The sequence below is a fragment of the Mirounga angustirostris genome, unplaced genomic scaffold (assembly GCF_029215605.1).
Source record: "Mirounga angustirostris isolate CCGP_5_RB_7025 unplaced genomic scaffold, mMirAng1.0.hap1 SCAF_13, whole genome shotgun sequence".
NCBI lineage: Eukaryota > Metazoa > Chordata > Mammalia > Carnivora > Phocidae > Mirounga > Mirounga angustirostris.
In genome coordinates, this window is record NW_026991721.1 from 51,329,504 (window position 1) to 51,353,615 (window position 24,112).

The 24,112-nt window shown below is 37.3% G+C and overlaps 1 protein-coding gene across 6 annotated transcripts in view; it reads left to right on the forward strand.

The window, feature by feature from the left end:
* Positions 1–24,112, forward strand: part of NARS2 (asparaginyl-tRNA synthetase 2, mitochondrial) — a 142,222-nt gene that overhangs the window by 40,615 nt on the left and 77,495 nt on the right. For all 6 annotated transcript variants that reach the window (XR_010406959.1, XM_064576852.1, XM_064576850.1 and 3 more), the window contains exon 6: positions 16,994–17,088. Coding sequence is in view for 5 of the 6 variants with exons in the window: in XM_064576852.1 (XP_064432922.1) it covers positions 16,994–17,088 (95 nt within the window). In the remaining variant the exon portion in view is untranslated. The remainder of the gene's footprint in view (positions 1–16,993; positions 17,089–24,112) is intronic.

The window sequence follows — 24,112 nt, forward strand, 5'->3', positions numbered from 1 at the left end:
GTTTGATGTCAAATCCAAAAATTCATTGTCATGACCAATGTCAAGGAGCTTACCCATTTATGTTGAAGTTCTAGGAGTTGTATGGTTTTGGGTCTGATATTCAAGTCTTCAATCCATTTTGAGTTAATTTTTGTGTGTGATGTAAGATAGGGGTCCAGTTTCATTCATTTGCATGTAGCTGTCCAGTTTTCCCAACACAATTTATTGAAGAGACTATCCATTTTCCATTGTATATTCTTGACTCTTTTGTTATATATTAATTGACCATTTATGCATGAGTTTATTTCTGGACTCTGTTATGTTCCATTTACCTATGTGTCTGTTTATGCCTATAGCATAATGTTTTGATAGCTTTGTAATATAGTTTGAAATCAGGAAGTGTGATGCCTCCAGCTTGGCCTTTCTTTCTCAAGATTGCTTTGGCTATCTTGAGTCTAGTAGAAAAGACTATTCAGAGTCTTTTGTGGTTCTATACAAAAGTTGGGATTGGGGCTCCTGGGTAGCTCAGTTGGTTAAGCGACTGCCTTCGGCTCAGGTCATGATCCTGGAGTCCCAGGATCGAGTCCCGCATCGGGCTCCCTGCTCAGCGGGGAGCCTGCTTCTCCCTCTGACCCTCCCCCCTCTCATGTGCTCTCTCATTCTCTCTCTCTCAAATAAATAAATAAAATCTTAAAAAAAAAAAAAGTTGGGATTGTTTTTTCTCCTTCTGTGAAAAATGCCATTGGAATTTTGATAGGGATTGCTTTAAATCTGTAGATCACTTTAGGCAGTATGGACATTTTAACAATATTAATCCTTCTGATCCATGAGCATGGAATATTTTTTATTTGTGTCTTCTTCAGTTTCTTTCATCAGTGTCTTAATTTTCAATGTACAGATCTTTTACCTCCTTGGTTAAATTTTACTTCTACCTTTCCAGTTTGGATGCCTTCTATTTCTTTTTTTTTTTTTTTTTTTTTTTGCCTAATTGCTCTGGCTAGGACTTCCAGTATGATGTTGTTTAAAAGTGGTTAGAGTGTCTTTTTCCTCATCTTAGAAGAAAGGCTTTCCACATTTCATCATTGAGTATGATGTTAGCTATGGGCTTGCCATAGATGGCCTTGTGTTGAGGTACATTCCTTCTGTACCCAAGTTATTGAGTTTTTAAACATGAAAGAATGGTGAATTTTGTCAAGTGCTTTTTCTACATCAGTTGAGATGATCATATGATTTTTATCCTTCATTTTGTTCATGTGGTATATCACATTGATAGATTGGTGGATATTAAACCATCTTGGCATTCCTGGAATAAATCCCACTTGATCATAGTATATGACCTTTTAATGTATTGTTGAATTTGGTTTGCTAACATTTTGTTAAATATTTTTATATCCCTGTTCATCGGGGATATTGGCCTATTGTTTTCTTTTCTTCTAGTGTCTGTGCCTGGCTTTGGCATTATTAGGGTAATGCTGCCCTTGTAAAATGAGTTTGGAAGTATTCCTTCTTCTCATTTTTTGGATGAGTTTGAGAAGGATTGGTATTAGTTCTTTAAATGTGTGGTAGAATTCACCAGTGAAGTCCTCTGGTCCAGGACTTTTCTTTGTTGGAAGGTTTATGATTACTTTTCTTCAAGGTAGGTGTATGTTTCTAGGAATTTATCCATTTCTTCTAGATTGTTCAATTGTGGGGCATATAACTGTTCATAGTAATCTCACAATCCTTTGTATTTATGTGTTATCAGTTGTAATGTCTCCTCTTTCATTTATAATTTTATTTGTTGAGCCCTCTCTATTTTTTTCTTGGTTAAGTTGAGCTAATGGTTTGTCTGTTTTCTTTATCTTTTCAAAAAACTAGCTCTTAATTTTATTGATCTTTTCTAATGTCTTTTTAGTTTCTATTTCATTTATTTCCACTCTGATCTCTGTTATTTCCTTCCTTCTGCTAACTTTGGGTTTAGTTTGTTCTTCTTGGGAAAGTAATATAATGTTTTGATGGTCAGGTTAACAGTTTGGGGAGGAAAGATGAGTTATTGGAAACAGGGTTACTAGAGTTTTGTCATATGTTGTTACTCTCGTGTTTTGTGTTCTGGGCAGTAGTCACCAAGGCATATATTTTGTGATAAATCATTGAGTTGTACTTTTCTGCATGTGTGTTGTATGTTGCAATAGAAAACTTAAAGAAAAAAGATTAATAGGTTTTTAGTGTTCTTTCAGCAAATACTTTTAGTAGAAACAGGTATTTTTGTTTCATAATTAAATTATTACCAATTTTTGAATGCATTAAACCATGTTATCCCAGCATCAAAAGCTTCTTTTCTAAAGCTTTAACCTGTTTACAAATTAATTTTTTTTGTTTTTATCAAGTGAGATTATATTCCCTATTGCCAATATAGTAAGCTTAAAAGTTCCTAATAAGGAATGTTTTAAATAATGAGGTGATAATTAAGTCAGTTCTGTTCTTCCATATTTATTTAATTAATGGTTTTATCACCTAATTCTGAAACCTTTGGGCACATTTACAAAGTGTAAAAAAAATAAAATAAACACATTCCTATTTCTGAGTCTTATCTTTGAGATAAAGAAACCAGAGTAAAGATCAAGATGTGCCCTATATGAATACAAACAACCTCCTCAACTTCCTGGTGCTACATGTGTCCTGTGTGAGGAGTCTTTATCTCTTTGTTTATATTTGCTGAGACTGATAGAAATCATAGGCATTAACGAGGGCACGTGATGTGATGAGCACTGGGTGTTATACGCAACTGATGAATTATTCAACACTACATCTGAAACTAATGATGTACTATATGTTGGCTAATTGAATTTAAATTAAAAAAAAGAAATGAGACCATCTCTCTTGGCAAATGAAGGATATAGCATGTTGATCATAGAGATCCATCCATATGTTGATGGAGTTTTTTAAAATGGGCTTTCCTTTTTAGAGCACTTTCAGATTGAAAGAGAAATTGAGCAAAGACATAAATATTTCCATAAACTTCCTGCCCCATACAGGTATAGCCTCCCCCTTATCAACATCCCCCACCAGAGTGGTACATTTGTTAAATTGTTGACTGTATTGACACATCCTTATCACCCAAAGTCCTTAGTTTACATTAGGATTCATTTTTTGTGTTGTACATTGTGTTTGGACAAATGTATAAGACATATAGCTATCATTATAGTATCATACATAGTAGTTTCACTGCTTTAAAAATCCTCTGTGTTCTACCTATTTATCCCTCTTTCCACCCTTCCCCCTCGCAACCACTGATTTTTTTTATTGTCTTGATGGTTTTGCCTCCTCCAGAATACCCTATAGTTGGAATCATACAATATGTAGCCTTTTCATATTGGCTTTTTTCACTTAGTAATATGCATTTATAATATGACTTTTCATGGCTTGATAGCTCATTTCTTTTTAGCTGAATAATATTCTATTATCTGGATGTACCACAGTTTATCCATTCAGCTACTGAAGGACATCTTGGTTGCCTCCAAGTCTTGGCAATTGTGAATAAAGCTGCTATAAATATATGCGTGCAGGTTTTGATATAAGTTTTCAACTCCTTTGGGCAGGTATCAATCAGTGTGATTGCTCAAGAGTATATTTGGTTTTGTAAGAAACCACCAAATTGTCTTCCAAAGTGACTATGCCATTATGCATTTCCACCAGCAATGACTGAGAGTTCCTATTGCTCTGTATCTTCGCCAGCATTTGGTGGTGTCAATGTTCTGGATTTTGGCCATGCTAATAGGTTTGTAGTGGTATTGACTAGCTTTTCAGCATGCTTGGCCAAGACACTGCTTGTGAGTCATTTTCTGTGGATCACGTGACTTGAATACCCCCACCCTCAGCCGTTTTTTCAGCAATCTATGAGCCAGGTTTTTGGGCTTTGTTTTTTTTTGTTTTTGTTTTTGTTTTTTTTTAATTTTGGACACTCAAAAGAATAAGAAACTTGGGGAAAGTTCTGTAAGTTCCTTCGGGGTGTTAGACGAATTGATAAATGAGTGAATAAATTAGGATTTTGTAGATATAACCTCCTCCAGACGTATTCATAAGTTACCAATATTCAAGATTAGTGCTTAATATTAAGTTACTTTTGTTTCACAGTGTTAACCCATAAAATTGAAAAATACTGGAGTTCTTCAGGGGCCTTGTCTCTTATTCATTACTGTACCCCTACATTTAGCCTCATACCTGGCACATAGTAGGCATTCTGTAAATATTTGTTCAATTGAAAAATGAAGTAGGGCCTGAAAATATAGGCGATATCTATATTTGAGCTGAGACACAATTTTACTTTTCAGTGGAGAGACCTTAGAAAAGCTTCATTCATATTAATGCTAAGGAATGCAGTGATCAAAAATGGTGGGCTGTAGCAACTTCTTTCTAGATAGGTATCCTGGAGCAAGGGAAACAAAATAAAAAATAAACTACTGGGACTATATAAAAATAAAAAGCTTCTGAACAGTGAAGGAAACAATCAACAAAACTAAAAGGCAACTTACTGAGTGGGAGAAGATATTTTCAAATTGCATATCCAATAAAGGGTTAGTATGCAAAATGTATAAAGAACTTATACAATAAAGGGTTAGTATCTAACATATATAAAGAACTATAAAACTCAACACCCAAAAAACAAATAACCCAATTAAAAAATGGGTAGGAGACACAAACAGACATTTCTCCAAAGAAGACATTCAGATGGCAACAGACACATGAAGAGATGCTCAACATCACTCATCATCAGGGAAATGCAAATCAAAACTACAATGAGATATCACCTCACACCTGTCAGAATAGCTAAAATCAACAACACAAGAAACAACAGGTGTTGGTGAGGATGTGGAGAAAAAGGAAACCCTCTCTTACACTGTTGGTGAGAATACAAACTGGTGCAGCCACTGTGAAAAACAGTATGGAAGTTCCTCAAAAAGTTAAAAATAGAACTACCCTATGATCCAGTAATCTCATTACTGGGTATTTACCCAAAGAATACGAAAATACTAATTCAAAGATATACATGCACCCAAATGTTTATAGCAGCATCTACAATAGACAAATTATGGAAACAGTCCAAATGTCCATCGATTGATGAATGGATAAAGAAAATGTGTGGGGGTGTGTGTTTACGCACGTACATACACATGGAATATTGTGGGGTGTATATACATATATGCATGTACATACACAGTGGAATATTACTCAACCATAAAAAATTGAAATCTTGCCATTTGTAATGACATGAATGGAACTAGAGAGTATAATACTAAGTGAAATAAGTCAGAGAAAGGCAAATACCATGTGATCTCACTCATGTGGATTTTAAGAAAACAAATGATCAAAGGGGGGGAAAAAAGAGAGAGGCAAACCAAGAAACAGACTCTTAGCTATAGAGAACAAACTGATGGTTACCAGAAGGAAGGTGGGTAGGGGGATGGGTTAAATAGGTGATGGAAAGTGCACTTGTTGTGATGAGCACTGATTAGTCTATGGAAGTGTCGAATCACTACATTGTATACCTGAGACTAATATTACACTATTAACTAATTGGAATATAAATAAAAACTTAAAAAATAAAAAGTTTAAAAAATGATGGAGGGCGCCTGGGTGGCTCAGTTGGTTAAGCGACTGCCTTCGGCTCAGGTCATGATCCCGGAGTCCCTGGATCGAGTCCCGCATCAGGCTCCCTGCTCGGCAGGGAGTCTGCTTCTCCCTCTGACCCTCCCCCCTCTCATGTGCTCTCTCTCTCATTCTCTCTCTCTCAAATAAATAAATAATCTTTAAAAAAAATAAAAAATAAAAAATGATGGAATAACCAGAAATTAAAATATGCTTTAAGACCTCTAAATTAGTGTGTTAGGGGCACTTGGGTGGGTCAGTCAGTTGAGCGGCCAACTCTTGATTTGGGCTCTGTTCATGATCTCAGAGTCCTGGAATCGAGCCCTGTGTTGGGCTCTGTGCTTCATAGGGAGTCTGCTTGAGGATTCTCTCACTCCCTCTGCCCCTCCCCCACTCATGCATGCACATGCTCGCTCTCTCTCTAAAGTAAATATATAAATCTAAATTTCATTTTTAAAAAACTTTAAAAAATAGTGTTACTGGTGGATAAATAAACCAGCGGATAGAACTTAAAGCTCAGAAATAGACCCAAGTTATACTACAAAGATACTATCTCAAATCATTGAAGTAAGTGTTACTAGGTCAACTTCATAGCCATATAATTGTATTAACCAGAAATAAGTTGCAGAATTTTACTTACATTGTGGCAGATGGTGTGATGTGAATATATGTTTTTCCCCCAGGAATTTTGGGATAATAATGGTGTGGTAATTTCTAGCATTTCCAGCACATCAGTCGTTAATTTCCATGATTCTTAGAATTATGGTACAGAATCCATCTAGTCTTAACATATTTCTTTCAATCTCTGAGTATTTTATTTGGGAGAAATAATAAAATATAAGAGACTATAAAGACTTTTTTTTTTATATATTTCTATGTATTTTTAATTTTTTCAACATGGAGCCCAATATGGGGCTCAAACTCACAACTCTGAGATCTAGACCTGAGTTGAGATCAGGAGTCAGACAAAAGAATATAAAGATACTTTTTAAAGTACTGTACATGAAATAAATTTTTAGAATCAGAGCATTCATTCATTGTGAAAAATATTTGAACATAAATCAGGAAGAATGCTTGGTATCTCGTTACTTGCCTCATCTTTACTGATTTTTGCTATTATGTTATTTTGATAGTGCATAAAGTACTTTCTATCTTCTTTAATTACACTTAATTTAGTTATTTTGTTTTTTAAAGATACAGCAGAAATATCATATTCAGAGATTTAGAAAGTTTATTTTTAAGGTGTTTATTTGGATCTTAGAATCATTTTCCTTTACAGAAATATGTAATAATTATATTCACAGGGCAGCCATAAGACTATTTAATGCATCATGTAGATAAAATACTGTAACTTTTAATGACAACTTATAAAACACTGGTAATTAAGCAAAACAAAAATGGTAAAATTGAATAAGAAACTATTTTATCCTTGAAGAAAATAGGAGAATGAGAAGTATTGACACAGGGATCATGCAGTCACATGTTGGACATTTTAAGAGCTGTAAATATTGATCTGTGTTTTTTTTAAATAATTTTAAACATACTGGAAAAGCACAGAAAATAACAACCAAATGTCACCCAGCTCAATATTTTGCTTCAGAAACTTTTGAAAATAAATAAAACCTGCAATTTTTAGTGTTATGTTTAATTTTTATTTTAAACCTTATGACTCTCATAGTGCTTGATGTAAATTTGGGTAATTTTAAGACTTACAAGCATAAAGAAAGAAGGAAATAAGGAAGCAGTCCCAGAGGTGACTGAGGGTGATTTAGAGAGTAAAGGTTGTCTAAGAGAGTATTTAGATAAATACCTTCCTTGGAACTGAGTGAGCCACATCCATGAGAATGCAGAAACAGAGGAAATAGAAGAGATTTTTTTTTTTTCAGTGATCAGATTATATTGATGATAGTATCCTATCTTTTCCAAATTTTCCTGTTTGAATAGATGTCAGAATTAGATGGTGTTCAGAAGGTGGGTGAGAGAGTATATGTCTTTTTATATTTAGCCAAAAATGGTATTTAATTATAAAGGATGTCTGCAAATTATGTGTTTGTGAGTGGGAGTGGATAGGAGGAAGATAGAGTCATAGTAGGCACGCAATTTATTTCTGTGAGGAAAATGAAAAATTTTCTCTAAGCTACTTTAAACTTACGACCACATATTCAAAATACATTCTCTACCTTTTGTATTTTTAAAAATTCTTGTAGATGTTAGGATGATGGTGACATTAAAGAAACAGTAAACACCTATTTACAGATCTACCAGGAAAGTAACAGAGTATTAATTACAAGCATTATAGTTTTCTAAGAGTTAATAGAAGAAATACTTTCTGCAATACTGTCTGCTTCTCAGTACCTATGTTGGAAAACAAACATACTCCTAAAAGTGCACTAGAGGTAGCTTTTAGACAGCAAAGCTGTGACACTGCTAGAAGCTTTTACAGCTGAATGTGCTACATATGCTTTTTGTGCTTTCCTTGCTTCTTTATCAGACTTTGTTCTCTTCTGATTTCTGATGGCTAACTCCCTCTGTTCACCCTTGACTCACTCTTGGTCAACAAGCATTTATGGAACAGTTACTGGTCTCTGGCACTGTGATAGGTGCTTAGCATACCAAGATACATAAACTCATTCCCTACTCAAAGAATTCAGCGATCATTTGGCCTTCTCTTCTCTTGGCCTTCCCCCAACTGTGTTTTTATTACAGGTAGTGCAGTAGAACCACCTATATTCTCTTGGTATTTTGACTTTGTTCTATACTTTGTTCTTGGTTTTAAATGTTTTATTGGTGCTGATCAAAGGAATCTGTGCCACTGTAGGACAAAAGATAAAATCATGAGCGTTTATGTGATAAAGAATACATGGGGAATGGGGCACCTGGCTGGCTCAATCAGTATAGCATGCAACTCTTGATCTCAGTGTCATGAGTGCAAGCCCCCATGCTGGGCGTAGAGCTTACTTAAAAAAAAAAAATTAATAATTATAATAATAAATGAAATCTGCTTGTGTCAAAAAACATATTTTTTAAAAAAGAATACATGAGGGGCACTGGTTGGCTCAGTCGGTTAAGCATCTGCCTTCGGCTCAGGTCATGATCCCAGGACCCTGGGATCAAGCCCCACATCAGGCTCCCTGCTCAGTGAGGAATCTGCTTGTCCCTCTCCCTTCCCCCACACCGTGCTCTCTCTCTCTCTCAAATAAATAGTCTTTAAAAAAGATAAAATAAAAATAAATAAAAAAGAATACATGGAATAAAACCCATATACCATTTGAGTATTTGCTAATAGTACCTCAGATTGTACTTTAAAAATAATATATTGTTGGGTGCCTGGGTGGCTCAGTCGTTAAGCGTCTGCCTTCGGCTCAGGTCATGATCCCAGGGTCCTGGGATCGAGTCCCACATCGGGCTCCCTGCTCTGCGGGGAGCCTGCTTCTCCCTCTCCCACTCCCCCTGCTTGTGTTCCTGCTCTCGCTATCTCTCTCTGTCAAATAAATAAATAAAAATCTTAAAAAAAATAAAAATAAAAATAAAAAATAAAAATAATATATTGTTTTAAATGTATTTTTTGAACAGATAATATAGTTCACGGTTCAAAAGGTACTAATTTAAAAGTACAGAAGGATTCATCCCACCTTTGTTCCCTAATGATCTGCTATCCTTCCCCAGAATTAACCATTGTTATTTCTTGTGAATCCTGAAAATATTGTGTGGCACTATCACATTGTGGTTAAAGAGAGAGATTCTTGCCAGACCACCTTGATTCATATTGTGCATCACATTAGGCAAGTTAAATTAATAACCTCTTTGTCTCAATTTTTTCCTCTATAAGTGGGAATACTAGTAGTTTATTAGGTTGCTTGTAAACTCTTTAGCACAATGCATGGCACATAGTAAGTGTTTAGTGCATATTGGGTAAGGTTGTTTCTGTAAATGTGTATATATCAATGTGTATTCTTTTAACCTCAGGAATACAAAGTTGAATTAAACATAATTAAACACTGTTACTGGTCTTTGCAAGGCACTCATATCATATTACTGTGTAACAAAACCATTTATTCTTTCCCATGAGTCTACAGGTCATTTGGGTGATTCTGATCTCTGTTGGACTTGGTTAGCTGATGGTTTGGCTGGGAGCTGGCCAATCGAGAATAGCCTCACATGTCTCTCAGATTTCTCTATCAGGTTAATCAGGGCATGATCTCTTTGGTGGCATAGGTCCAAGAAAGAATATGGAAATGCACAAGCATCCTTTTCAAGCCACTCTTTTTGTCAGTTTTTGTTACCATATAATTGGTCAACATTGTTACCATATCATTGGTCATATTTAATAACTCTGTTGAAATTCTGTCCATGTAGTACATTTATTTGTTGCTTCTCATTGCTACAAAATATTCAGTGGTATTTGCTGCATTTTCCTGACTGATTCTTCTAGTTAAGGACTCTTAAGTTGTCCAGTTCTAAGTTATGCCCAGAAAAAAAGTACTGTAATAAATAGTCTTAAACATATTCCCTAATGGACTTGTAGAAAAATTTCTCTGGAATATATATCCAGGAGTGGAATTCCTAGGTCATAGAGTATATGTATTCTTAACTTCATGAAGTTCTCCAGAATAGTAGTACCAGTGTACTATATGACTTTATGAGAGGGTTCCAGTTTTCCTATGAATTAGTTTTCTATGACTTTGTTAGAAATTTATTTTTTTTTAAGATTTTTTATTTATTCATTTGAGAGAGAGATAGGTCATGCACATGAGAGCACGAGTGGGGGGAGCAGCAGAAAGAGAGGGAGAAGCAGACTCCCCGCTGAAGCAGGGAGCCCGATGTGGGCCTGGATCCCAGGACCCTGAGATCATGACCTGAGCTGAAGGCAGACACTTAACTGACTGAGCCACCTAGGTGCCCCAAGTTTTCTATGACTTTGTAACAAATTGCCCTAAACCTGTGACATCAAACAATACTTGTTTATTACTCAGTTCTGTATATCATTAGTCCAGGATGGTGTAGCTGGGTTCTCCACTCATGGTCTCACAAGGCTGAAAGCAATGTGTGAGCCAGTTGCATTCTCCTCTGGAATTTGACATTCTCTCTCATACTTATTTCAGCTATCAGCCAAATTCGGTTCCTTGCAGTTCTATGATTGAAGTTCCCATCTTATTGCTGACTGTTGGCCAGTTTGTTCTCAGCTCCTAGGAACTGTCCTAAGCACCTTTACATATGGCCTTCTCCATCTTCAAGCCAACGACAGCTTGTTGAATCCTTCTCCTGCATCAAATCTCTGTCTTCCATTTCTGCAACCATCTGTAGAAAACATTTCCGCTTTTAAAGGGTTCATGTGGTTAGGTTGGGAATATCCAGAAAATCTCCAGAATCTTGAGGGCATCTGATTTGGAACTTTATTTTATTTTTTCATTTTTTTGGATCTTCTAATAAATAAACTGTAAGGCAGGACAAATAAGTATCATCGCACTTTATTTTTTTGCTCATTTTTAAAATGTTTTTCATCATGGTAAGTATAGGCCTTAAACCCCGTCCCCAATTCACCCATTCCCCCTACCCAACTCCCCTCTAGTAACCATCAGTTTGTTCTCTATAGTTAAGAGTCTGTTTATTGATTTGCCTCTCTCTTTTTTCTTTTCCTTTTCTTGTTTGTTTTGTTTCTTGAATTCTGCATATGAGTGAGATCATATGGTATTTTTTTCTGACTTATTTCACTTAGCATTATACTCTGTAGCTCTGTCCAAGTAGCAAGTAGCAAGAGTTCATTCTTTTTTATGGCTGAATAATATTCTCATATACATAGATACATATGTATATCTCCCACGTTATCTTTATCCACTCATGTGTTGATGAACACTTGGGCTGCTTCCATAGTTTAGCTATTGTAAATAATGCTGCAATAAACATAGGGATGTATGTATCCCTTTGAATTAGTATTTTTATGCATTTTTGAGGTAAATACCTCATAGCCCAATTACTGCATCGTAGGGTAGTTCTATTTTTAATTTTTTGAGGAACCTCCATACTGTTTTCCACAGTGGCTATACCAGTTTGCATTCCCAAGAGAGGGTTTCCTTTTTCTCTACATCCTCACCAGCACCTGCTGTTCCTTGTATTTTTTATTTTAGCCATTCTGACAGGTGTGAGGTGATATCTCATTGTAGTTTTGATTTGTATTTCCCTGATTAGTGATGTTGAGCATCTTTCTATGTTTCTGTCGGCCATCTGAATGTGTTCTTTGGAGAAATGTCTGTCTGTGTCTTCTGCCCATTTTTTAATCAGCTCCTTCGTTTTTTGGGTGTTAAGTTGTACAAGTCCTTATATAATTTTGGATACTAACCCTTTATTGGATACATCATTTGCAAATATCTTCTCCCATTCAGGAGGTTACCTTTTAGTTTTGTGTTTCATTCATTGTTCAGAAGGTTTTTTGTTTTTTGTTTTTTTTAAGATTTTATTTATTTATTTGAGAGAGAGAGAATGAGAGACAGAGAGCATGAGAGGGAGGAGGGCCAGAGGGAGAAGCAGACTCCCTGCCGAGCAGGGAGCCCGACGCGGGACTCGATCCCGGACTCCAGGATCATGACCTGAGCCGAAGGCAGTCGCTTAACCAACTGAGCCACCCAGGCGCCCTGTTCAGAAGGTTTTTATTTTGGGGCGCCTGGGTGGCTCAGTTGGTTAAGCGACTGCCTTCGGCTCAGGTCATGATCCTGGAGTCCCGGGATCAAGTCCCGCGTCGGGCTCCCTGCTCGGCAGGGAGTCTGCTTCTCCCTCTGACCCTCCTCCCTCTCATGCTCTCTGTCTCTCATTCTCTCTGTCTCAAATATATAAATAAAAAAATAAATAAATAAAAATTAAAAAAAAAAAAAAGAAGGTTTTTATTTTGAGGGGCGCCTGGGTGGCTCAGTCGTTAAGCGTCTGCCTTCGGCTCGGGTCGTGATCCCAGGACCCTGGGATCAAGCCCCACATCGGGCTCCCTGCTCCGCGGGGAAGCCTGCTTCTCCCTCTCCTACTCCCCCTGCTTGTGTTCCCTCTCTCGCTGTGTCTCTCTCTCTGTCAAATAAATAAATAAAATCTTAAAAAAAAAAAAAGGTTTTTATTTTGATATATTTTGCTTATTTCCTTTGCCTTAGGAAACATGTAGAAAATGTTACTATAGCTGATGTCAAAGAGATCACTGCCTGTGTTCACTGATTTGGAGCTTTAGTTGCAAAATCCTTCATGGCAGTACCTGGCTTAGTGGTTGATTGAATAAACCAGGGGCTGAGAATCTTGGGCATATCTAAGATATCTGCCTACCATACCCTGAATCTGCACCTACACTTGACATTAAATAACTTTATAATCTTTGTCAGTCTGGTATATGTAATGAATTCTTCTTAAAATGCCTTATTTTCACTTGCATTTCTTTAGTTTGTAGTGAATTTGAGTGTTTCCTCATACATCTTAGGCATTCGAATTTTCCTTTTTTTTGTAAATCTCTTTTCATATCCCTTGTCCAGTTGGGGAGCAGTTTATTTTCTTTCTTGTTTTCTTGTCACGCGGTCCTTATATGTCCTGTCCATTAATCACTTGTCAATTTAGATGCTGAAAATATCTTAATTCTTTTTTTATGACTTTATTTTTTTATTATGTTAATCACCATACATTACATCATTAGTTTTTGATGTAGTGTTCCATGATTCATTGTTTGCGTATAACACCCAGTGCTCCATGCAGTACAAGCCCTCTTTAATACCCATCACCAGGCTAACCCATCCCCCGACCCCCTCCCCTCTAAAACCCTCAGTTTGTTTTTCAGAGTCCATAGTCTCTTATGGTTCTTCTCCCCCTCCGATTTCCCCCCCTTCATTTTTCCCCTCCTACTATCTTTTTTTTTAAACATACAATGTATTATTTGTTTCAGAGGTATAGGTCTGGGATTCAACGGTCTTACACAATTCACAGTGCTCACCATAGCACATACCCTCCCCAATATCTATCACCCAGCCACCCCATCCTTCCCACCCCCTACCATTCCAGCAACCCTCAGTTTGTTTCCTGAGATTAAGAATTCCTCAAATCAGTGAGATCATATGATACATGTCTTTCTCTGATTGACTGACTTCACTCAGCATAATACCCTCCAGCTCCATCCACGTCGTTGCAAATGGCAAGATTTCATTCCTTTTGATGGCTGCATAATATTCCATTGTATATATATGTACCACCTCTTCTTTATCCATTCATCTTTCGATGGACATTTTGGCTCTTTCCATAGTTTGGCTATTGTGGACATTGCTGCTATGAACATCGGCGTGCACGTACAATGGAATGTGGCTGGGTGATAGATATTGGGGAGGGTATGTGGTATGGTGAGCGCTGTGAATTGTGCAAAACTGTTGAATCCCAGACCTGTACCTCTGAAACAAATAATACATTATATGTTAAAAAAAAAAAAAAAAAAAGAAGATAGCAGGAAGGGAAAAATGAAGGAGGGGGAGTTGGAGGGGGAGACGAACCATGAGAGACTATGGACTCTGAGAAACAAACTGAGGGTTCTAGAGAGGAGGGGGTGGGAGGATGGGTTAGCCTGGTGATGGGTATTAAAGAGGGCTTGTACTGCATGGAGCACTGGGTGTTATACACAAAGAATGAGTCATGGAACACTACATCAAAAACTAATGATGTAATGTATGGTGATTAACATAACATAATAAAATTTTAAAACAGTGAAATTTAAAAAAAAAAAAAACCTTAGGCTATTTTCCACAGTTCCCACAGTTGATTCTGACAATTTTTACTCATTATTTTCAGTTTTTCTGTGGAGGGACAGTCCTTCAGAGCTACCTATCTCAGCATGTTTACCGACACCACTCTCAGCAATTACTTTTTATTTTTATTTTTTTAAAGATTTTATTCATTTATTTGAGAGAGAGAATGAGAGGGAGAGAGAGAGAGAGAGAGCACAAGAGGGGGGAGCGGGAGAGGGAGAAGCAGACTCCCTGCTGAGCAGGGAGCCTGATGCGGGACTCGATCCCAGGACTCCAGGATCATGACCTGAGCCGAAGGCAGTCACTCAACCAACTTGAGCCACCCAGGCGCCCTCAGCAATTACTTTTTAAAGTATTTCATAATGTCCCTTTAATATTCTGAAATAAAATGTATAGGTAATATAACTTAATTCATTTAGAAGTCTTAAAAAATCAATGTAATGCATAAATTGTAATATAAAGAAGTAAGAGGAAGTAATTTTTAAAATGTAGTAATTATTTTAGTATGTAAGTGTGTATGACATTGGAAGGCATGATGAAGTAGTGATAGTTTATACCTATTTAAATAAGTTGGATTTAACAGATGTAAGAGGGGGGCGCCTGGATGGCTCAGTCATTAAGCGTCTCCCTTGGGCTCAGGTCATGATCCCAGGGTCCTGGGATTGAGCCCCACATCAGGCTCCCTGCTCAGCAAGAAGCCTGCTTCTCCCTCTCCCACTCCCCCTGCTTGTGTTCCCTCTCTTGCTGTGTCTCTCTCTGTCAAAGAAATAAAATCTTAAAAAAAAAAGAAGATGTAAGAGGATCAGATTCCATTTTGTACAAATGCTAATAAATGAAAGACTACAATGTAGTCATAAAGACTAGACTTTAAATGCACAAGAAATGAAAGAAATCACTTTAGGAGAAGTCAAGATAGAACACCAATACAAATATAGACTAAAGAGGTGAAGGAAAGGAGAAAATATAATATTCTTATAAATGTGCTGGGCCTTATTTGAAACATAATTATTTAGTAAATAGTGAGCAACTACAGAGAACATATTTTTTTTTATTTTGGAAATCCAAATACAGGTCAAGGCAAATATTTTAGTCTTGTGTACTTGAGTCCTTGGAAACAGTATCCTTTCAGTGAATATGGGATTCAAAGATGGATTTTTAAAAAGCAGTGATAGGACATTTAGGACCAGTATCAAAGTAAGTTTGAAAAATAACAGGCAATTACAAAATAAATGAATGATTTCAATTTGTAATTTTTACACTAGATTTCTCATTCATAAACATATATGCCTGTATATGCTATACAATATTTTTAGAACCAATGGAATTAAATAAGATGACTTCATTTTATGTGTTTCTATAATTCACTATTTGATACTAAGTCTCTTAAAAGGAGTCTCATATTCTCTGTTATGTATTTAAAATTGGCTTTGTTGCTTTTATAGTAACAGCACTGTTACACTAAAATACTTTCAAATAAGTGCACAATTTGAAATACAAGAGTAGAGAAATTAACTTTCATCCAAAAAAGTGAGTATAATAGTCATACCTGGATCCAGAAGCTTTCTTAATTATACTATTTAAATTGTGTTTCTGGGGCACCTGGGTGGCTCAGAGTCTGTTAAGCGTCTGCCTTCGACTCGGGTATTGATTCCTCTTGCTCTGCCGCTCCCGCTGCTTATGCTCTCTTTCTCTGTCAAATAAATATATAATCTTTTTAAAAAAGTAAAGTAGATAAATTGCGTTTGACCTCCAAATAATTTTTTAGCTTGTTATAAGTGTTGGCTGGCCTGTTTCCTACCTGTTTCAGCTGGAATAATCACCTTATCTATATTGTAAGTTTATAAAAAATCTTTAAATTAATTGCTTCCCATATCTTTTAAACATAGAGTTCTGCTCTTCTGAGTTCTGGGGGAAGTTAAATTAATATATGTAAAAGTTTATAATGTACTTATAAAAATCTGCATTAAAAATATTAAAAATTTAATAACATGACAACACATGTTTTAGAGGCTATTCCCTTGAGAAAATCAAATTCAATCATAGGTCAGAATTTTTTTTTTTTTAAAGATTTATTTATTCATTTGAGAGAGCGAGAATGAGAGAGAGTACATGAGAGGGGGGAGGGTCAGAGGGGGAAGCAGGCTCCTCGCTGAGCAGGGAGCCCTATGCGGGACTCGATCCTGGGACTCCAGGATCATGACCTGAGCCGAAGGCAATTGCTTAACCAACTGAGCCACCCAGGCGCCCCATAGGTCAGAATTTTAAGAGATTAGTCTTCACATTTAAAAATTTTAATTCATAAAAAAATAAAAATAAAAATTTTAATTCATAATCTCTTTCCTTGGCTTGTCTCTCAATCAGAATCACTTTTTAGGGAGAACTATATCTTGTGACAAAAGTACTTTGTCCTTTGGTTGTATGTTTTGAAAATGCAGAGCAGATATCCTTGACCTTAGCACTTTCTAAGCAGGCATTTTCTCTTTTGGGAGTGTACTGAGAACTGCCTTTATTTTCATGAAAGTGACCTGTCCTCACATATATTTAATTGCATTGTGATTTTTAGTTGTGGCACGTATGTGGATGTGAAAGCAGAACAAAATATCTCATAGCTTTTTGTGGCTCATGTTTTTCATTTGCAGCCTTCAAGCAAAATTAAGGTGCCTGAGAAGAATTTCTTCAATGTTCCTGCTTTCTTAACTGTTTCGGGACAACTTCACCTAGAAGTGATGTCAGGGTACAGAATTTTCTTTTCTCTTTTGCCTTAATGGACTACTGATTGTGGATTGGGTGGGAGTGAAATAATGCTTTCTTTCCCAATGCTAAAACCTAAAAATTGAAATTAGTGTTTACAATTAGTCCACTTGAATTCACCAAGGTACATTTAGACTTGACAATAACCAAGTTTCTTCCTAAAATCACATTAGGCTAGACTTTTGGTTTTAGTGAAAAATGTAACACTGGAAAGATGAAGTTGTGATTTTTTTTCCTTTTTGCTAATCTCTTTTCTTTTTTCTTAAATCTCAAAATATGTAATCAGAATTTAAGTAAAATAATCATGTTTATGAAAGTAAAGGCAGTTATAGTTCATATCTGAACCAAGTATTAGCCCTTTGCATTTAAAAAAATAGGTACCTGGAACAGATGGAAGAAACACTTCTTTAAGTAATTGGTTTAAATAAAGAAAATTAACTCACAGAACCATCAGGAGTGACATGTAACAAATTAGAAAGTCTTAGAGGTCAGATCACATGGTCTTGAAAATAACATATACTTAGATTCTTTTCTGATTTATCTTGAGACAAAGTGTTATTTGATAATTCCAATAACAAGATAATTGACAATATTATCAGAATACTGTGCAAAAAACTTACCTGGGATAATAGCCCTGTGAGACTATAGGATTTGCAGAGCAGTGGGTGGAAAAGGTCATGTCAGTCATGTCATGGAAAGTTCCTTATGCCTTTCAAAGCATAATTTTAAGAAATTAAAATCATGACTCATACAAGTATGAAGTGAACATGTATCAAATATTTTATTCAATTCATTAATTACTAAGGGAGCAAGTAAAGTAGTAAGGCTAGTTCAGAGAGCATTTGAAGAGCTGTGTATTCATAGGCAATTTAATAAGGAAATTTTAGAATAAGACTGCTAGGTTAGGGGGAGGAGCAAGATGGCAGAGGAGTAGGCGACCTGAATTTCGTCTGGTCCCAGGAATTCAGCTAGATAGGGATCAAACCATTCTGAACACCTATGAACTCAACAGAAGATCAAAGAAAAGAATAGCAGCAACTCTCTGAACAGATAAGCGACCCCTTTCTAGAAGGTAGGATGTGCGGAGAAGTGAATCCAAGGCGATATTCGGGAAGATAGACGGCGGGGGAGGGGGCCTCCGTCAGCCGCTACTGGCAAGTGCTAGAGCCGCGGAGCACAAAATCGGAAATTTTAGAAGTTGGCTCCACTGAGGGATGTCGCTCCAGTGCTAAGCGGCGGGGGGGGTGGAACCCTCACGGGACAGTGTGGTCTCAGGACCCTCGGGGTCACAGAAAGACCGGGGGTGCCTGAGTGTGGCAGAGCTCCCAGGTAACGAAGCAGGGAAGCCGGCTGCAGAGGCGGAGCCCAGGCGCGGGCTCTCAGCTCGGGGTTGCCATAAACCATGATCCGCGGCACAGTCGGGCCACTGCTCTTCCAGCAGGGACCCAACAAGCGGAAGATCCAGGGAGACTCACCTTCCTTCCCCTGGGAGGAACGGCGCGGGAGCACACCGCAGGGATCTGCTGGGTTTGGAGACTCCACCCGGGGTCGGGTGCCAGAGATAGAGACACTCGGTCACAGGCCGGCTGAGCACGGGGTGCGGCCAGAGACCGGGGAGACGGGAGTGATTGACTGCTTTTCTCTGGGGGTGCACTGAGGAGAGGGGCCCCGAATTCTCAGCTCCTCCGGGTCGGAGATTGGGAGGCCGCCATTTTCACTCTCCGCCTCCAAAGTTGTACGGAAAGCTTGCAGGGAACAAAAGCTCCCGAGAGCAAACCCGAGCAGATTACTTAGCCCAGACAGGCAAGGGCGGGGCAATTCCACCTCCGGCAAAGACATTTGGGAACCACGGCAACAGGCCCCTGCCCCAGAAGATCAGCGAGAACAGCCAGCCAAGACCAAGTTTACCGATCAATGAGAATGGCAGAACTCCAGCACTAGAGGAATACTGCACATAGAATTCATGGCTTTTTTCCCCATGACTCTTTAGTCTTTCAAAGTTAATTTTTTTAATTTTCTTTTTTTCTTTTTTTTTTTTTGAATTTTTCTTTTCCCTTTTTCATCCAACATCTTATTAGTCCCTTTTTTAAAAAATCTTTTTTATTTTTCATTTTTAGAGTCATATTCTATCCCTTCATGGTAGTTAACCTTATTTTTGGTATATATATATAAGTTGTTCTCTCTTTAAAATTTTGGGTTACAGTTTCTTCTAACAGACCAAAATATACTCTAAATCTCTAGTGTATGGCTTTGTTCTAGTCTCCTGCCTGATCACATTCTCTCCTTTTTTTTTTTTAAATTCTCTTCTTTCTTTTTTCAACCAACTTCTTATCTTATCAATTCCTTTTATAAAATCTTTTATAATTTTCATCTTTACACTCATATTCCATCCCTTCATTGTATTTACCCTTATTTTTATACACATATAAGCTTTTCTTTCTTTAAAATTTTGGGAGGCACTTTCTTCTAACAGACCAAAATACTCCCCAAATCTAGTGTGTGGCACTGATCTGTGCACCAGCCTGATCATATTTGATGATACTCTGTTTTTTTGTTGTTGTTGTTTGTTGTTTGTTTTTTTTATCTTTTTCTTTTTTCTTTCTTTCCCTTTCTTTTCCCCAGGTTTCAGGTCTCTTCTGATTTGTTTATTGTATATTTTTCTGGGGTCGTTGTTACCCTGTTAGCATTTTGTTCTCTCATTCATCTAATCTCCTCTGGACAAAATGACAAGACGGAAAAAATCACCTCAAAAAAAAGAACAAGAGGCAGTACCGACTGCCATGGACCTAATCAATACAGACATTAGTAAAATGTCGGAAGTAGAGTTCAGAATGACGATTTTAAAGATACTAGCTGGGCTTGAAAAAAGCATGGAAGATATTAGAGAAACCCTTTCTAGAGAAATAAAAGAACTAAAATCTAACCAAATCAAAATCAAAAAGGCTATTAATGAGGTGTAATAAAAAATGGAGGCTCTAACTGCTAGGATAAATGAGGCAGAAGAGAGAATTAGTAATATAGAAGACCAAATGATGGAAAATAAAGAAGCTGAGAAAAAGAGAGATAAACAACAACTGGATCATGGGGGCAGAATTCGAGAGATAAGTGATACCATAAGTCGAAACAATATTAGAATAATTGGGATCCCAGAAGAAGAAGAAAGAGAGAGGGGGGCAGAAGGCATATTGGAGCAAATTATAGCAAAGAACTTCTGTAATTTGGGGAAGGAAACAGGCATCAAAATCCAGGAGGCACAGAGAAGCCCCCTCAAAATCAATAAAAATAGGTCAACACCCCAACATCTAATAGTAAAACTTACGAGTCTCAGATACAAAGAGAAAATCCTGAAAGCAGCTCAGGAGAAGAGATCTGTAACCTACAATGGTAGAAACATTAGATTGGCAATAGACCTATCCGCAGAGACCTGGCAGGCCAGAAAGGACTGGCATGATATCTTCAGAGCACTAAATGAGAAAAATATGCAGCCAAGAATACTATATCCAGCTAGGCTGTCATTGAAAATAAAAGGAGATAAAAAGCTTCCAGGAGAAACAAAAACTAAAGGAATTTGCAAACACGAAACCAGCCCTACAATATTGAAAGGGGAGAGAGAGAGCCTAAAAGTAACATAGACCAGAAAGGAACACACAATATACAGTAACAGTCACCTTACAGGCAATACAATGGCACTAAATTCCTATCTTTCAATAGTTACCCTGAATGTAAATGGGCTAAATGCCCCAATCAAAAGACACAGGCTATCAGATTGGATAAAAAAACAAGACCCATCAATATGCTGTCTGCAAGAGACTCATTTTAGACCCAAAGACACCCCCAGATTGAAAGTGAGGAGGTGGAAAACTGTTTACCATGCTAATGGACACCAAAAGAAAGCTGGGGTGGCAATCTTTATATCAGACAAATTAGATTTGAAACCAAAGACTATAATAAGAGATGAGGAAGGACACTATATCCTACTTAAAGGGTCTAGCCAACAAGAAGATAAGACAATTGTAAATATCTATGCCCCTAACATGGAAGCAGCCAATAATATAAGCCAATTAATAACAAAATTAAAGAAACACATCGACAACAATACAGTAATATTAGGGGACTTTAACACCCCCCTCACTGAAATGGACAGATCATCTAAGCAAATGATCAACAAGGAAATAAAGCCTTTAAATGACACACTGGACCAAATGGACTTCACAGATATATTCAGAACATCCCATCCCAAAGCAACAGAATACACATTCTTCTCTAGTGCCCATGGAACCTTCTCCAGAATAGATCACATCCTAGGTCACAAATCAGGTCTCAACCCGTGCCAAAAGATTGGGATCATTCCCTGCATATTTTCAGACCACAATGCTTCGAAACTAGAACTCAATCACAAGAGGAAAGTCGGAAAGAACTCAAAGAGCATCCTACTAAAGAATGAATGGGTCAACCAGGAAATTAAAGAAGAATTAGAAGAATTCATGGAAACCAATGAAAATGAAAACAAAACTGTTCAAAATCTTTGGGATGCAGCAAAGGCAGTCCTAAGAGGAAAGTATATAGCAATACAAGCCTTTGTCTCAAATACACAACCTAACCCTCCACCTAAAGGAGCTGGAGAAAGAACAGCAAATAAAGCCTAAACCCAGCAGGAGAAGAGAAATCATAAAGATCAGAGCAGAAATCAATGAAATAGAAACCAAAAGAACAGTAGAACAGATCAATGAACTAGGAGCTGGTTCTTTGAAAGAATTAACAGGATTGATAAACCCCTGGCCAAACTTACCAAAAAGAAAAGAGAAATGACCGAAATAAATAAAATCATGAATGAAAGAGGAGAGATCACAACCAACACCAAAGAAATACAAACAGTTACAAGAACATATTATGAGCAACTCTATGCCAGCAAATTAAATAATCTGGAAGAAATGGATGCATTCCTAGAGATGTATCAACTACCAGAACTGAACCAGGAAGATACAGAAAACCTGAACAGACCCATAACCATTAAGGAAATTGAAGCAGTAATCAAAAATCTCCCAACAAACAGAAGCCCAGGGCCAGATGGCTTCCCAGGGGAATTTTACCAAGCATTTAAAGAAGAATTAATACCTATTCTTCTGAAACTGTTCCAAAAAACAGAAATGGAAGGAAACTTCCAAGCTCGTTTTATGAGGCCACCATTACCTTGATCCCAATACCAGACAAAGACCCCATCAAAAAGGAGAATTACAGACCAATATCCTTGATGAACATGGATGCAAAAATTCTCACCAAAACACTAGCCAATAGGATCCAACAGTACATTAAAAGGATTATTCACCATGACCAAGTGGGATTTATCCCTGGGCTGCAAGGTTGGTTCAACATCCACAGATCAATCAGTGTGATACAATACATTAATGAAAGAACAAGAATCATATGATCCTTTCAATAGATGCAGAAAAAGCATTTGACAAAGTACAGCATCCTTTCTTGATCAAAACTCTTTAGAGTATAGGGATAGAGGGTACATACCTCAGTATCATAAAAGCCATCTATGAAAAACCCACAGCAAATATCACTCTCAATGGGGAAAAACTGAGACCTTTCCCCCTAAAGTCAGGAACGTGGCAGGGATGTCCACTGTCACCACTGCTATTCAACATAGTTTAGAAGTCCTAGCCACAGCAGTGAGACAACAAAAAGAAATAAAAGGCATCCAAATCGGCAAAGAAGAAGTCAAACTCTCACTCTTTGTAGATGATATGATACTTTATGTAGAAAACCCAAAAGACTCCACCCCAAAACTGCTAGAACTCATACAGGAATTCAGTAAAGTGGCAGGATATAAAATCAATCCACAGAAATCAGTGGCATTCCTATACACCAACAACAAGACAGAAGAAAGGGAAATTAAGGAGTCGATCCCATTTACAATTGCACCCAAAACCGTAAGATACCTAGGAATAAATCTAACCAAAGAGACAAAGGATCTGTACTCAGAAAACTATAAAATACTCATGAAAGAAACTGAGGAAGACACAAAGGAATGGAAAAACGTTCCATGCTCATGGATTGGAAGAACAAATATTGTGAAGATGTCAATGCTACCTAGAGCAATCTACACATTTAATACAATCCCTATCAAAATACCATCCAACTTTTTTCAAAGAAATGGAACAAATAATCCTAAAATTTGTATGGAACCAGAAAAGACCCTGCATAGCCAGAGGAATATTGAAAAAGAAAAGCAAAGCTGGTGGCATCACAATTCCAGACTTCCAGCTCTATTACAAAGCTGTCATCATCAAGATGGTATGGTACTGGCACAAAAACAGACACATAGATCAATGGAACAGAATAGAGAGCCCAGAAATGGACCCTCAACTTTATGGTCCACTAATCTTCGACAAAGCAGGAAAGAATGTCCAATGGAAAAAAGACAATCTCTTCAACAAATGGTGTTGGGAAAATTGGACAGCCACATGCAGAATGAAACTGGACTATTTCCTTACACCACACACAAAAATAGACTCAAAATGGTTGAAAGACCTAAATGTGAGACAGGAGTCCATCAAAATCCTAAAGGAGAACACAGGCAGCAACCTCTTCGACCTCAGCCTCACCAAATTCTTCCTAGAAACATCGCCAAAGGCAAGAGACGCAAGGGCAAAAATGAACTATTGGGACTTCATCAAGATAAAAAGCTTTTGCATAGCAAAAGAAGCAGTCAACAAAACCAAAAGACAACCGACAGAATGGGAGAAAATATTTGCAAATGACATATCAGATAAATGGCTAGTATCCAAAATCTATAAGGAACTTCTCAAACTCAACACCCAAAGAACAAATGATCCAATCAAGAAATGGGCGGAAGACATGAACAGACATTTCTCCAAAGAAGACATCCAAATGGCCAACAGACACATGAAAAAGTGCTCAACATCAGGGAAATCCAAATCAAAACCTCAATGAGATACCACCTCACACCAGTCAGAATGGCTAAAATTAACAAGTCAGGA